Source organism: Schistocerca serialis, chromosome 1 (assembly GCF_023864345.2).
Source record: "Schistocerca serialis cubense isolate TAMUIC-IGC-003099 chromosome 1, iqSchSeri2.2, whole genome shotgun sequence".
NCBI classification, from domain to species: domain Eukaryota; kingdom Metazoa; phylum Arthropoda; class Insecta; order Orthoptera; family Acrididae; genus Schistocerca; species Schistocerca serialis.
This window is the reverse complement of record NC_064638.1, coordinates 711,046,425-711,062,473: the sequence shown is the minus strand read 5'-3', so window position 1 is coordinate 711,062,473 and position 16,049 is coordinate 711,046,425. Positions and strand designations below refer to the sequence as shown.

General features: G+C 45.2%; 1 protein-coding gene across 1 annotated transcript; it reads left to right on the top strand.

Annotated features, from left to right (window-relative positions):
- Window positions 1-626: 626 nt before the first annotated feature.
- Window positions 627-15,193, top strand: LOC126481068 (cuticle protein 18.6-like). Its single transcript, XM_050104557.1, has 4 exons — window positions 627-666; window positions 4,613-4,727; window positions 7,747-8,394; window positions 14,849-15,193. Exons 1-4 carry the CDS (start codon window positions 655-657, stop codon window positions 15,061-15,063), a joined length of 990 nt encoding a protein of 329 aa, XP_049960514.1. The 5' UTR covers window positions 627-654; the 3' UTR covers window positions 15,064-15,193.
- The last annotated feature ends 856 nt before the right edge of the window (window positions 15,194-16,049 follow it).

Genomic DNA, 16,049 nt, shown 5'->3' with positions numbered 1-16,049 from the left:
TTATTCAGTGATGATCTGTGTTATGTGAAAAAGTACGTCCTCTATTCGCTGCGACAGATTCCAGTTCATTATAAGACAATTACAAATGGCTAACCTGCTAACTCGTGTTGCAGCTCAGCATTGATAAAGTGGGCAGACACGAACTCTGTAACGTGTCGCTTTCCCTTCAGGTAACGTACGCTGGATTCAACCCTGCAGCAGTTGGTGCATCTTTCTAATTGCAGCTCATCAAGCATACTACGTTGCATCACCGCCTTTGAGCTATTGACCCTTATCTACAAAGCTCCTCCTGTCCCATGTCCCGGAATAAAGCAGCGAAACCAACATTTTTCGTTAAAAATCCGCACCCGATAGTAGAACGATTTTCATTGTTCACATCGGCACAATTACGTGGAACGGGAAAAAAGTGGAGCCAATTACCCATCGGTTCGTCGAGATTTAGAGGTGTGGCAGATGCCACGACCTAGATATTAGCCTCCGTGGTTGCATCACAGCACTTGCTTTACAAGGCAAGGATGTATTTTAAAGATCGCTCCGTGAAGAACAGACGGCGAGGCGTCGGGTGGGGGCCGGCGCATCTGGAGTATATAAGCAGGCGCCGACGGGCAGTCGGCATCAGTCGCACCGCTCCACCCATCACAGCAGATACACGCCATGGCATTCCAGGTGAGTGCCTGCCACTGCTGGCTGGCTGGCATCATCGCCGGCCCACGTGGTTATCGCTGGGGTCTGGGTCTCCTTATTTGGGCTTTGACAGGCTTAGATTGCCTATACTAGAAACTTCTACTTCGTAGCTTTTCCTATGGGCGAAACAACGTTTCGTGAATCTTTACTGAAATTTGGCACATTGCTTCTAGGACAGAGTTCCTTTATTTATGGATAAAATTCAGAATAAGCTAAACTACTCTTGTCATTGGACATTTAAAATACAGTATGCCTAAGGGAGCTCGATTTACACATTTTTCCCATATTATGGGATATTTCATAAAGCCATTTCAAGAAACGTACAAACAGATCGCTTTTCAGAAATACAATGCTCCATATGCGTCCAGCAGTTAACGTAACTTTGAACTCTTAATTCTTTACTGTTATCATATTATCGAACACGTTATGTAACTGTAGCAAAAATACATCTGTCTATTTTTCTAGGTACAGGGTCGCAGTTGATTTGCAAATAAGCACAAATTTAAATGTTGAAAAATATTACATCACTAATCTTGTTCTTATCATTACTCAGAGATGGAAAAATAATTGTGATCATGGGAACTTCAGGAAAACTTTCGCGCACTACTACTTCGTGCACTCCACATAGCTCTCGCAAAATCATATGCTTTTGTGAATAAAGGGCTGAATGTTTCAATGGGCATAGATTTTCACTTCCAGAAACTATGTACTTCTGGGTCTAGCTGCTGTTAACATACTCCAGAGAGATGGAATCAGTCCTAAAATACCTCGAGGAAACCTACTCACTCACTATTTATCTAATTGTGGGATGTAATCCTCATTATATTTATATATTCGAATTTGTTTGAGTGGTGTCTGTTCTCTCGGACATGTCTGACAGAACAGGCACCACTCCTGATCACGCGGCTGGTGCTTACATTAGTATGAAACAGGGAATGGAGAAGGAAAGGGAAAGGATGAGTGGAAATTCGTGACTTCCAGCCGCACAGAGAATTGTGGTATTGTAATGGCGAACGTTGAAAGGCGAAGCGGTTGAGGCAACCAATCAGTTCTCAGAGGCACACTGCTGGTCCGTCGGTATCACATTTGAATCATTCTGAACTCATTATGGAGAAAATAGGACGTGACCAACATGCCTAGTAGAACATAGCGGTATCGAAAGTCTGTTTTAAGAGGACTATCGAGAAAAGAGTCCATACGTATTTTTGTTTATTCTTTAATTTTTAATTTTTTTTAATTTAACGATGCCTTTCTTCTCTGGAAAGCTTTGTATGTATGAATCCTTTTAGTAGTACCTCCTTATACCTCGCTTTTTGAGCCGGTTCTCGGATGATATGAAGGCAATAGTAATACTATACAAAGTCAAACTGTGGTCTGTTGACATCCTTGCTTAGCTTCTTATGGAAGCATTCTTAGAGGATCTTCGCTAAGTGAATTTTGGTTTGCCTTTGCAATCTGGCAAAAATGAGACATAATAACTGTCTTTAGGAGACCTAAATTACATATTGACTGCTGCAGTCAGATTGATGGGTTTCGGCAATATTTTTCATATAAACAGATCACTGTAATTTAATTTTGGGCCTAGAGCTCAAATATCAGAATATTTGCAGCTATTTACGTAGCACACAGCAACTCGAGAGCGTCAAGTAACCCTTTCTTTTTCTCCTATTTTCATTTTTACATGCAAGTTATTATCATTGCAGCTTTCTCTGTTCTTTCACAACGCACATGCTAGTTGTTCCGCAAAATTTGTTACACGTACTAAACGAAGGAAAAATATCATAGTTTTTCCTTTAGATGGCATAGGGAAGTCGAAGAAAGATCAGCTCACGTATTCTTAATACGAAATCATCTTACTTTGCTTGTTAAACAATTGTCATTGTGTTTGATGTAAGTCAATGTTAATAAGCAAACATTTTAAGCAATTGTCCTCTTTATAACAAATGTGTATCATCAGGAAAAGCAATAATGTTAACATAGCACTCCGACTGAAAAGTAAATGACAAAGATACGCAGTCCCTTAAGTGAATTTCCATTCTGTCCTTTCTGTCATGTTGCCTTACTCATTTGCTACGTTTTCGAAGACGTACCGCAAAAAAAAAAAAAATTTGTTAGTTCAGCTTATTCCCATTTTTCCCATTGACCTAGCATTTATCAGGAAAGAATCTTCAGTGTTACCTAAAACGTATTTCTCGGCTCCTTCTTTTTACTTTGTTAAAGAAAGGAGGAAGGTCAGTAATTATTAGCCTAGCGACATCAGGGAATGGCATATGAAGCGCACGCTGAGTTGGAGAAGGCTGGGTTAATTGTAGTAAACTTTCTAGCATTCACCTCGAAGAAAAACTCTGCAAACTGAAGTCGGTTTGGTGATGAGCACATTTGAATTCCCTTACCTGCTAACACTAGTCTCGTACTTCTACTATTGTCCCATCACGGTCACTTGCTTGGTGTGCTATGTAATACCCTCGATTTTGCTAGGCTACCATAAAGAGAACCTTGTCGTGTTTGTACCGAGCAACGGCATAGGCTAGTTACGATAGAGAACTCGCATTTGGGAGAATCTTGGTTCACCTCATTACACCGGTTACGTTTCCGGCCAATTCTTCCTAACCTACCAAACTGAAAACTAAACTCCGTCCCAACAGGCCTTGAAAGGCCCAACGGTACCGACTGGCCGCCGTGTCATCCTCAGCGCACAGGCTTCACTGGATGGGGATACGGAGGGGCATGTGGTCAGCACACCGCTCTCCCGGTCGTATGTCAGTTTACGAGACCGCAGCCGCTACTTCTCAATCAAGTAGCTCCTCAGTTTGCCTCACAAGAGTTGAGTGCACCCCGCTAGCCAACAGCGCTTGGCAGACCTGACGGTCATCCATCCAAGTGCTAGCCCAGCCCGACAGCGCTGAACTTCGCTGATCTGACGGGAACCGGTGTTACCCCTGTGGCAATTCCGTTGGCTTCTTCCTAACCTATCTCGTTTTACTATGACCCAACAATTTGAGAATCATTTTTTTCTTTCCTTTTTTAAAGTGACTATGTCTGTCTCTCTCCATTTGCTTTTCCATGTAAGAACGTCAAGTAGGGCTCAAAATATTTTCAAGAAGTTCCTGGAGACTAAAATTTTATGCCGATTCACGCGCGCTTTCTCGTAAGGCTCCACGAGCGCTTTCCGGTCTTAGACAGAGTTTTAATCTACCAGGGAGTTTGGAAATAGCGCAGATTCTGCTGCAGGGGTGGATATTCATTGTGTTACTTCTCTTCTTTGCTAATTCCTATTTTGAATCCTCAAACTATTTGTTCAATTGACAAGCTAAGGCACGTAGTCATGGCAGTGACCGCAGACTATTTTTTATCGCAACGGACAGCGAAAGGGGATGCAAACAATCGTCGTCCTGAACACTTGTCCTGCGTGTCAAGTACTGCGCCACCTCGCCGGTCCGGTGGTGGAATATGATCTATGGGCAATGAAACCGGTCGTGGACTTGTTTAACACGTTCACGCCGACACTGACGATTATATTTCGCGCTGCGGGGAGGTGCGCTATTCATGCTTTCCTTCATATGGCGGTGCCGCTTTTCCTGTTCCTCGCCGCGGGGTGGCGGTTCTATTCGAATGTCCTAGGCTACTATTTTTGTTTCGAAAGCGGCATAAGTCTATTCCTTTAAAACAACTAGAGATCAGATAAAATAATTTTACGCTAAATTAGTCACAAATTGTGTGGTACCTCATTTGTTCAGCTGTTCGTTGCGCCTTGCTGATAGGCAATACATCATACGTTAGAGTACTGCTGGTAACATAATTGTTAGAGTGGAGCGTGAGCCACTGGTGATAAGCCCCGTGCGATGGAAGGACATAGACTGAACGTGTCGAGGAATCACCCGCCTGGTGACTGTGGACAGTGAACTGTGACGCTTGTGTGTGCCTGCAGGTTGTGCTCTTGTGCGCCTTGCTGGGCGCAGCCAGCGCCGGCTACCTGGGCGCGCCCGCCGTCTCCTACTCGGCGGCGCCAGCGCTGCGGGGCTACGGGGCAGCAGGTCTAGCAGGTGAGTCGTCGTACCGTCGAACGTCAGCATCTCTCTGCTCACACAGTGGCAGTGCTTAAAACAATACCGCTTAATACTGCATTGTTGGCAGTAGACGCCCGTTTTTATACTGCGAATAGATGTGTGCTCGTATGGCTTAAGTCATTAATGTACAAGGGTTGGACAAAAACATGGAAAGACAGCAAGAAATTCGTGCTTGAACATAAATGCAAACGCTAGCCAAGTCTGCAGGTTTAGTTGTTGAATTTGCCACGAGCGGCACCTGTGCAAGGTCTGCAATACGGCGCAAGTATGAGTCGTGTTGGGACACTGTTTTGTGCAGATATGAGCGCATTATGTCGGAGCTGCTTGATTTGGAATATGGGCTAATTGTTGGTGCTGTTATGGTGGGTCCTTCCGTAATCAAGATAGACAAACAGTTTCGTGATTAAAGAAGCTCTGTACCGCAGAGCTAAACTGCACACAGTAGAAGTAGAAAACCTTCATCCGCCAAGTCACAAGGCGGACGAAAGTGTGTTGAGTGATCGTGACAGTCATAGAAGAGGACAGTGAAAAAAAGTAAGTGGATGACAGCTGAAAAAGACACTGCAGAACTGACTGCCTCATTTGCGAACTTCGTGACCACCGCAACACAAAGCAGGGTATTGCACGTCGGGCTGGAATTCCAAAACCACTCGTAAGTGATGCAAATGGCCGTAATAGGAAAACGTGGTGCAGAAGCCATAAACCTGGACAACGGAGCAACTGAAGAAAGTTCCTGAGTGACATTTCTGCATTTTAAACAAACATTGCGGCTCGGAACCATGAGCGATAATGAGATGAATTATTCCCTGAAATGGATGAAAGTGATACAGCTCTAGCCTTTACTTGATATCTGCAAATGTATCGTGAACTCGTCTGATTTTAGTAAATTAGTTCCTTTCACGTACTATTGTGCATACATGGTGGCCTTTTGTAAATCTGTGGCTAGGTGAGCCGACAAATTTATTTACGAGTCGGTATTCAAACCTGGCTACCTGGATATCGGAATCCCTTTTACTGAGAAGCCATACAACCTAATAATTAGTAACAGCAAACCTACCCTTAAGTGAAAGATACATAGTTTTTTGTGCGGGTGTATTTCATTTGTTGTACACACGCTAGTTGATCTCCGAAAGTCCGCGGTACTCCCTGACCTCTTTCTTTGGTCTGGAGTCAACAGATTCCACGTGAGACCGTTGGCAACGGATCTGTCTACTCTATGCGATCCATTCATTATGCCATCCAACCACTAAATCCAACCATAGAAGTATGGTTAGGTCCTTGAATACAGGCGGTGTTGTGTGTGGTGCTTGTCGTGAGGCGCTCAACGACGAGGTTATCAGCGCCCACGCGAAAATTAGTCCAAGCGAATGCGGTTAAAAGTAGGCAATGGGATAAAAGAAAGAAGTAATCTGATATAAAATTTCACTCACTCTCTCCCAGTCTCATCCATGATCACCCGCACAGTCACATTAGCTCATATTCTGTAAGGTAGCATTAAAATGGTCTTATGTTGGAAAACTCAGTTGAAACACAAATAAGACAAGAGGGAATGTACAACAGATTCACAGGAATATGTGACTGCCTGATCACTTACAAAAAATGTACAGATGAACTAGTCACCCTAACAGATGAACTAGCCACCCTAATAACATATTGAAAACGAGACCCTAAAATTTTAGTGAATAAGTCAGACACTTTACAGAAACTTAAAATACGTGCGACATTCGTGTCATTGTCAATAAAGCAGTGGATAAATCGGACGGCAGATGAGCTGCTGTCCTCTTGTCTGAATACAAAACACAGTGTAGTAGAACGTGATGTACAGTGATCTGTATGCCACAAGCACCACACATTGGCGAATACTCTCACTGGAGCAAGAAGCTGTGCATGAGAGGCCTGTGTCCTATGTGAAGACATATGAGAAGGACCTCATCCCGTCTGCGTGGTTGGAAAGAGGTACGCCATGGCCGAGTTGCAGACTTCACCGGACGCCGCATATTTTCTCTCACTTCCACTCACTCTTCTTCCTATCGATGCATGACTCTGCACCTCGACATCGAGCTGATAGCATCCAAGGGAGTGGCACACTGAATGAACTGGGATTTTCGAGATACCTTCTTGGCTGCTACATCCGTCGTTTCGTTCTTCTTAATACCCACGTATCCTGACCTACTGCAAAAATACACCTCCTTACCCATCCTTTGTAATAGGAGATTTAAGAAAGTTGTGCTAGGAGTCGCTAAGCGTCAAAATTGTAAATTAGAGCTATGTAATTTCCTTTGCTTTCTCTCTTTCTGTCTCTGTCTCTCTCTCTCTCTTTCGAACTTTGTTGATTTCTCAGTCTCTTTTTATTACCATCATTTTAGAAGTCCGCCCCAAAGTTATTTATAACTTCAGTGTCATATAACTCGCCTTTTAATTAACTCATAGAGGTTTAAAGTGTCCCCACACTGAACGATCTGAGGACTGCGATACGCCTTCTGTATTCAAAATGAGGAAACATCCCCAAGGCTGTGGCTAAGCCATGTCTCCGCAATATCCTTTCTTTCAGGACTGCTAGTTCTGCAAGGTTCGCAGGAAAGTATCTGTAAAGTTTGGAAGGTAGGACACGAGGTACTGGCAGAAGTAAATCTGTGAGGACGGAGCGTCAATCGTGCTTGGATAGCTTAGATGGTAGAGCATTTGCCCGCGAAAGGCAAAGGTCCCGAGTTCGAGTCTCGGTCCAACACACAGTTTTAATCTTCCAGGAAGTTTCATGCCTTCCGTATTACTTTATCTGCCAGGTACAAGCGTGAAAGTCAATTCGGAATGCAGGTCCACATATTGACCCCTGAGGACAGCTTTTGGTTATTTTCTGTATCGCCCTACGCCGTACAGCACGCCATTTGACAGTTCGATCGAGGAAGAGTGATTGAGATGCGCGAACGTCGCAGGCCAGCACAGATTACTGGAGGCGCGAGCAGTACCTTTGATAGCTGACCTCGGCTGCTCGCAGGCCTGCCCGGGTACGCGGGCGCCCTGGCGCCGGCCGCGGCCGCAGCGCTGTCGCCCGCTGCCAGAGCCGCCGCAGCCGCCGCAGCAGCCAGGCTGGCCGCCGCCGGGCTCCCTGCCGCAGCCGCCGCCGGTCTGCCCGCCGCCGCCTACGCCCCCGGCTACGCGGGTGCCCTGGCGCCCGCCGCGGCCGCTGCGCTGTCTCCCGCCGCCAGGGCTGCCGCCGCTGCTGCCGCCGCCAGACTGGCAGCCGCCGGTCTCCCGGCCGCCGCCACCGGCTTGCCCGCAGCCGCCGCCTACGCCCCCGGTTACGCCGGCCTGGCCGCCGCCCGCTACCCCGGCCTGGGCCGCCTGGGCCTGCCCGCTGCCGAAGCCGTCGACGCCTACTACGACCCCAACCCGCAGTACAGCTTCAGCTACAGCGTCAGCGACGCCCTGACCGGCGACGCCAAGCAGCAGCAGGAGAGCCGCAGCGGCGACGTGGTGGAGGGCAGCTACAGCCTGGTCGAGCCCGACGGCAGCGTCCGCACCGTGCAGTACACTGCCGCCCCCGGCGCCGGATTCAACGCCGTCGTCACTAAGGACGGAGTCCCCACCGGCCCTGCACCTCTCGGAGCTGCCGTCGCTCCCAATGCCGTAGCCGCCCTCGCAGGCAAGTGTTAAGTTAAAATGCTCCAACTTTCCTCGGCGTAATGAGTGTTCCACGAAGTTTAGGGATTTCAGCCGGATAGCGTTGCCACGATGTTTCGACTGACAACCGTTCAACCATCTTCAGGGGAATGTTCTGCGCTGTAGACTGCTACTGCACGTCTCTACACCGAAAATTGGCGCGGAGACACAGGCACATATGTTTCAATATGCAACAGAGGACGCTCATGTAGCGGATGCGTAAGTGTCTCTGGGCCAATTTTTTCAACGCCGTTAGAGACATGCTCCAACAATCTCCATTGTAAAAAGCAATTCATCTGAAGACGCCTGAATGGCTGCCGGCCAAAATAACGTGGCAAGGTGTCATCATTCGGCTGAAATCCGGAAACTCCATGGAATACGTGTTACGTATGTTCCGTCATTTCAACAACGTGAACCGGTTGTTTACATAACTTCCAGTTTGCTTGACAATCCTTAGAGTCCTAGAAAAAAGGAGTACACCATTGGTAAACGTTTTAAACAAGTGTCTGATCCAATCTTTACCTATTAGCTACTGACTGCTTTCGAAAGTAACTGGTAATCCTTGTATCCAATAAGTTGAATGCCCCAATACTTGTACTCATGTCCTATTATAGTCAATCAATTATTACAACAGATGACTTGTGTGTGCACAGTATTATATCTCATGATACTTATTCGATCTGAAGATTACCGATGGAGAAAACCTTTCAACAGAGAACAGACACAAGCGAATTTGTCCGGCAAGGCAATAAAGAAGTTTCTCACTGTTGTTGCTGTTCACACTAAGGAATAAGCAAAAATAAATAATAAAAAAATTATTTTTGCAAAGTGTGAACCTTCTGAAAATGAATATGGCTGCTTCATATATTTAGACAAGCACGTTCTCCACAAGAATTGCGAACTGGACGTACTTCAAATGAATTGTATTAGACCACTGACGACATAATCAATGTTTTCCATTGTTTGAAATATTTGTTCGACTTTGCAGAATGGAGATTTAAGAAAATAGTCGACAGAGCAATGCTTCAAAATTTTAATCTCAAGCAATGTAATTTCCTTTAATATCTCTGTCTCTCCCTCCATCTCTCTCTCTCTCTGTCTCTGTTTCTTTTAATCTCTATCATATAATACATTTCCCAACCTTTCCTCTATAAAATTCTACATTTCCCAACCTTTCCTCTATAAAATTCTGTCAGTACTGTTGATACGGGTCAGAAATTAACCATTCTCATATGCCCCTCCATATTCCTCACTAACCTGCTCCTTCTTGTGGTTGCAATCATAAATTCCACCATTTTTATGTTGTGCCAAACCCTTCCACGTAATTTTCAGGAACATAAAACAGCATTGTGCCTGTGGTGGTCTATCTGGTATGCACTAGACTCCACATCCGGGGGCCCCATGTTCAATACCAGGTATGGATGGAGAGTTTTCTTCCTTTCATTGCTTCCGCGGCGCCCCCAGGTCCACTCTGCTTGCTGTCAATTGAGTAATGGGGGTCTTTCCTAGTGGTAAAAGGCGACTGGGGCAAAGGTCCTGCCCACTATCCTCGCCCTCCTAACGCTGCTGCGAGAAAGGCTGTACTCTACCTGCAGCGGGGCAATAGCCCTGTCAAGGGTTTGCTCCACAGATTTTCTACTTCTCATATAGCGTCAATTGAAATGTTGTAACTTACTTCTTACCGGTTTTCCTATGATCCCGTTTCACTTGCATACAATACTGTGTTCCTGAGGTACTCTTTTAAAAACGCCTTCCTCTGTTTAATGTACTGTACGCCAATACAGCTGCTTCTGCATGATTTTTCCCTAGTACATTAATATGTTTCTGATGTTTCTTTTCTCGTGAGCATCTTGTGTAATAATTATTACACTTTTTCTTTTACTATACCTTCTTTAACTGTAATAATGTGCTATTTTCTTTGCAACTAATCTCCCTCAGTTTCACAACTGCTTTGTTTACCTTTAAACCTTATTATCTGCTGAAAAAGCAGCTCTTTCAGTTCATGATTGTTTTCGGATGTATGAGAAAAATTGTCGTTCCTGTTCGTTACACACATAGCTTTATCCTGTCTGAGAGCAATAGCAGTGGTATGCAACGTTCTTTCATTACCTTATCAACGGGAACTTTTATTTCTTTACTTCACAATTTTTTTATTCCAACTTGGACATCGTATTAATCATTCAGTACTGTATTACTTTCCCCAATTTCTCAGTATTTCTAGCATATTGTATGTCATCACACTTTACGTTGCCAAGGCTACCTCTGGGTCCACAAGTTCTGTTTGTGCATCTTGATTTACCTTCACTCTTTCTTCTGTTAGTAAATATTCACTCACAATGGCTGATCTGTACTTCTTGTGAACCCAGTCGTCCTCACGCAGTATGTCTTTAAATTTTATATCCGTTTATCTGTCTATTATTTCAGGCAGGAATTAGACAACGTGAGATATAGGACTGATTTTGCAACAGTTCACGTGTTTATTCACTCTATTGAAACTGGTGTCAGGGACATGGATTCTCACTGGATGCTTCTGCATCTCTCATCTGAACAACTACTTTGAACTGATTGAGAGCCGAATTCTGAGGGCAATACCTTAGACCTCCTAGTAAACGATGGACCGAAATTTTCGGGAATAAATCAAGGGAGTTTTACAATTCATACAAGTGATGTAGCTTATAACTTCGGAAGCTCTAAGAGGCCGTTCACAGACAACAGTGTGGTCTATAGGAAGGTTGCAACGCCAGAAGTGTGTATGGAAAAGCAGAAAGACCTGCAAAAAATCGATGATTGGTACAGGTGCTGGTTGTTGACTCAAACGTAATTTAATGTAAGATATCGCGCTTAAATAGGAGTAGAGATCCACTGCTGTTAGATTAAGCTATGTTGTAAGTCACTGGAAACAGTAGCTGCCGGAAGAAACCTCTGGTGTAAGCATCCAGAGGGACCTAAAGTGGAATGCCCATTTAAGTACTTAAGACTAGTTATAGCAAAGCAGAGCTAAACTTAATTGGAAACAAATTAGAGAAATGTAGTTCACCCCGTGAGTAGTGGCTTACAAAACACCTTTTATGACCAATTCTTGAATACCACTCACCAGTCTGTGAGCCTTAACAGATTTGATTAATAGAAGAGACAGAGAAGATCCAACAAGGAGCGGCACGTTTCGTTACGGGATCTTTCAGTAAGTGCAAGAATATTACGGAGATGCTCAGCAACTTCCAGAGGCAATCGGTACAAGAGAGGTGCTGTATATCACCGAGATGGAGACTGTGCATTGGAAGAAGTATCATATTGCATCTTCCCACGTAAGTCTCGCGAAATGACCTCGACGAGAAAATCAGAAAAAATTAGAGGTCATACAGGCTTATCGACCGACCCTAAGCACCATTCTTGAATGGAACACGGAAGGGTGAAATGATAATGATACCATAGGTATCCTCCACCACACACCGTAAGGTGTACATGTAGATGAACCTGGCCGCAGTTTTAGAAGTTATAAACGAGACAGTAGGCAAACGTGTGTGCGGTGTGCACTTATGCTCGCCCCTGGCGAAAGCACAGGCGGATAGGTGTGGCGCTGCACCCCGCCCTCCGAAGCCAGCATGTGGTCTTCCTCGTCGGCTTGCAAATGCCAAGGCCGCCTGCTGTATAGCGTGCAGCATGCTCCGAACGCTTTGCCGCTCTCGGTGGGCGCTTCGGGCGGGAGCAAGCACGCATCTGGCGAAATGTACCGCCCTGCCCCTGTTACTCACAGCCCCACATCGCCCAGTGGCAATTATAAATCCAGATGCGTGCTTTCCGAGCGCCGCTACAATTACCACTGGCAACGAGAACCAATCATTTGGGGTCAGCTGCTACAGAAAGGTTACTCAAACTGTTTATCTTCGTTGCGGAAATCAGTTGCGGTGAGCAGTTTGTGGTTGCTGGGATAATACGTACATAGGAAAACATTCTTCATCTTAATTGAAGCATTTTTTCCTGTGGAAAATTACTGTCATCAATTTGCGATTAAAGTGTGGGTGTGTACGAGGTACGCTCATCTTACGAATGGTAGTGTGAAACTGCATTAACTGATCGAGTAGGAAGACATTTAATCGTCATTTACGTCTTAGCGTTAAATTAAAAATGATACAGTCATGCTTCCATATGAGCGTAAAATTGTATCGCTGGCATTGTCATCGAAATTAATATTACATTAGTGATGGTTCATATGATATTCTTTGAACGCTTTAACAGTTGAACTCATTAGTTACATGGATCCTGCAACCAAATATTCAGGTTTACGAAGAAAGCTTACGATAAATAAATAGCATTGGTTAATCTGTGTGGATGACGACTTGTGATAGTTTTATGCGTGGCCGACGCCATCCCCTCACGGCTCCGTATCTCTACATAAAAGAGATTTCTATACATGATTGATATAACAATTCAGAACTTCGGAGCAAAGGCAGATACAACTAATTCGAACGAACCTGGACCTCATCAAGGGACTTCCGTTTCCACAATCTGATGCACCAACACGAAAAAACTTACTGAATTCGCAGAATAGTGACAGTCCTGATATAACGACAATGGTAGCTTTTTACGTGTGGTTTAAGACTTAGCTTCATACCTAGACAAAGCATAAGCATACTAATCTGACTGACTACTACACATACAAACCTTTCCGGGAAGGTAATTTGAGGCAGGTGGAGGCTTGACAAGGAACACAATATCATCTGGCATACACGAGAAATTGTTCTGGATACAGGGTTTCAGGATTAGTTACCTGAATAAATTGCTGTGCTACGTGTGCAGTGCTTTTTTTTAGCACTCTACATATAGATCACGCGGATTACCATCGACTTAACTTCATCAGGAGATCATATGTGTGTAACAAAACACATCGGACAATAAGCTTCTCAGTGTTATATGAAAATACCACGTCTTCCTACAACCATAGGATAAACTCACCTTAACTGCTTCTATGTCACCGAACGAGATGACACAGTGGTGAGACATTGCACATACGAGGTGTGTTCAGAAGAAATCGAACTTTTGAAATATCGCGCCTTAGACAACAAACTGCCATTTGCCTCGTGTAGCTCTGACAATTAGCAAGCGAACAACAGCCGCTGAAGTAAGCACGTGTATAGCCTGCTCGTCGGATTAGTGCAATGAAGGAGTTGAAGAACAATCTGTGTGCTTGAAATTGTGCTACGAACTTGACATAGCTTTCACACAGACCTTTCAAATGCTTATCCAAGCATACAGGGAGGACTGTATGAGTCGCACGCAGTGCTGTCAATGGTTTAAACAATTTCAGCAAGGCAGAATGTCGGTCTGTGACGATTCCAAGTGTGGACGTCCTTCCACATCAACATAAGACGCGCATGTGGATAGCGTTCGTTCTGTGATTCGCGGAAATGGTTGTTTAACTGTTCGGGAAGTTGCTGAGGAGGTGGGCATCGGCATAGGATTATGTCATCAAATTTTGAGTGAAAAACTTGAGATGCGTCGTGCAAGTGCCAAATTCGTACCGCGTTTGTTGGCTGAAGATCAGAAACAGACCCGTGTTGAAATGTGTGAGGAACTGCTTGCCGCTGTTAATGACAATGAAAACCTTTGATACCAGGCGACGAGACGTGGGGTACGGATAACGAAGATGCAGTCGTCGCAGCGGGTGGGTAGAGGGTCACCTCGTCCAAAAAAACCACGCATGTGTCGGTCGCAGATCAAGGTGATGGTGGTTACGTTTTTTCAGAACAAAGGGGTTATCCATCACGAATTTGTGCCACGTGGTCAGATGAGAAACAAGGAAGTCTACCAGCGAATCCTAGTGTGCATATGGGATGCTGTGCGCGGAAGAGGCCTGGATTATGGGAAAACCTGATTTGGATGTAGCATCATGACAATGCGCCAGCTCACGCGTTACTCCTTGTCTGCAGCTATCTAGCGAATCACCACATACCCGTTGTGCGCCATCCACCGTATCCTCCGGAGCAGCCCCAGCAGCCTTTTTCCTGTTTCCCAGACTGAAAAACACTTTGAAAGGACGTCGTTTCCATACCTTAGAGGAGATACAGGACAATGCGTATTGAGGAGGAAGGCATTTCAAAATCCAGTCCACCCATTAAGATTTAGATTTCCCGTCATTTTCCAGAGCCAGTTAACGCAAATGCTTGGATTAATCCTTTAAGAAAGATACAACAAATTTCTTTCCCAATATTTTCCAAATCGCCTCTAATGAGCTTATCCTTAAGGGAATGTTGAATTGTACTCACAATTTTTACCACTGTGCCACCAACTGTCATCCCTCTGAACGGACCAAGCTTGTGGATGCAGCTGCATCCAGCACACACTCGGCGTCCCCTCAGCGCGCGCGCGTACACACACACACACACACACACACACACACACACACACAAACTACAGCCGGCGTCTGTTCCGCTTTGCAGGACGCGTGGTGCCGGGCGCTCTGTCGCGCTACGCCCCCGGCGTCGTTGCACCCGGAGCGCTGGCCCCCGCCGTCGCCGCAGGCCTCGCCGCCCCCGGCTACGTCGCCCCCGGCTACGTCACCCCCGGCGTCGCCGCCCCCGCGCCAGTGTACGGCGCGCCTCTCAAGACGGCGCACTCCTCGCTGCTGACGCCGCACTCCAAGGTCCACTACTGAACACTTCGCCGACACCGTCTCGCCTCTGGACTGCACCGCACACCTTGTAAATAACTTATATTAACTGCTATGTACAAGCGTTATCTGCTAGACAAGGGCACATCGAAATAAAGACGTCTTATTTCGGTTATCCGCTATGCTTTTATTCTCGTTATGAGATTGTCTGAAACCATCTTCCTACAGTTTCATTCACATCCCCTGCTTGTCAAAATGCAGTTGCTCCACTAATTAAAGGTTACTTTATAGTGGATACACCAACTGTACAAAAAGTTTCTAGACTGACCTTATACTTGACGTATAAGCGCCGTCAGTGCAATAACAACGGTGGCAGCTTGAACTAACAACCGTAAACAATCGACGTGCATTCAGCCAGTCAGTTGTGAACAGGCATTGGTAAGTAGTGGATGTGCGACCGTAGTGTGCCGACGTTTTCGCGCCGTAGGTTGCAGTGGGGCAACAAACTGAACGTCAGCAAATAAAGTCCAGATTGTTTCGGCGGAGAGAGAAGTATGTACAAAGAAAAATCGACGCCTGGATGTTTGACGTGACTTGATTAAAATGTGATAGGCGGACAGTTCTTCTCTGGAATAAATACTAGTAGATGATGAGAATCAGTGTTACCAGTATGAACGTACCTCAGAACGACAAAATATAGAAATTCACATGAAGAATCAAAGCTTTGACGAAGTAACTGTCATTCCACCCACTCTGACGTACGAGTCGAACAACATCCCTCAGGAGGACTTTTCTGACATTTTCACATGGTCGTGTGAACGCCCTGTGCTTCGTGGAGGAGACTATGTAAAACACATGAAACAGTGGAACCATTTTAACTTTATGTAAAGGTTTTTAACTACCGCTACCAGTCACAAAATTTGTTAACTAATGTATTATTTATTTATTGTGCGACATGTTTCGAGGGAATACCTCATCATCAGGCTATGGCACTACAAAACAATTCCACAATAAGATCATACAGAAGTTAA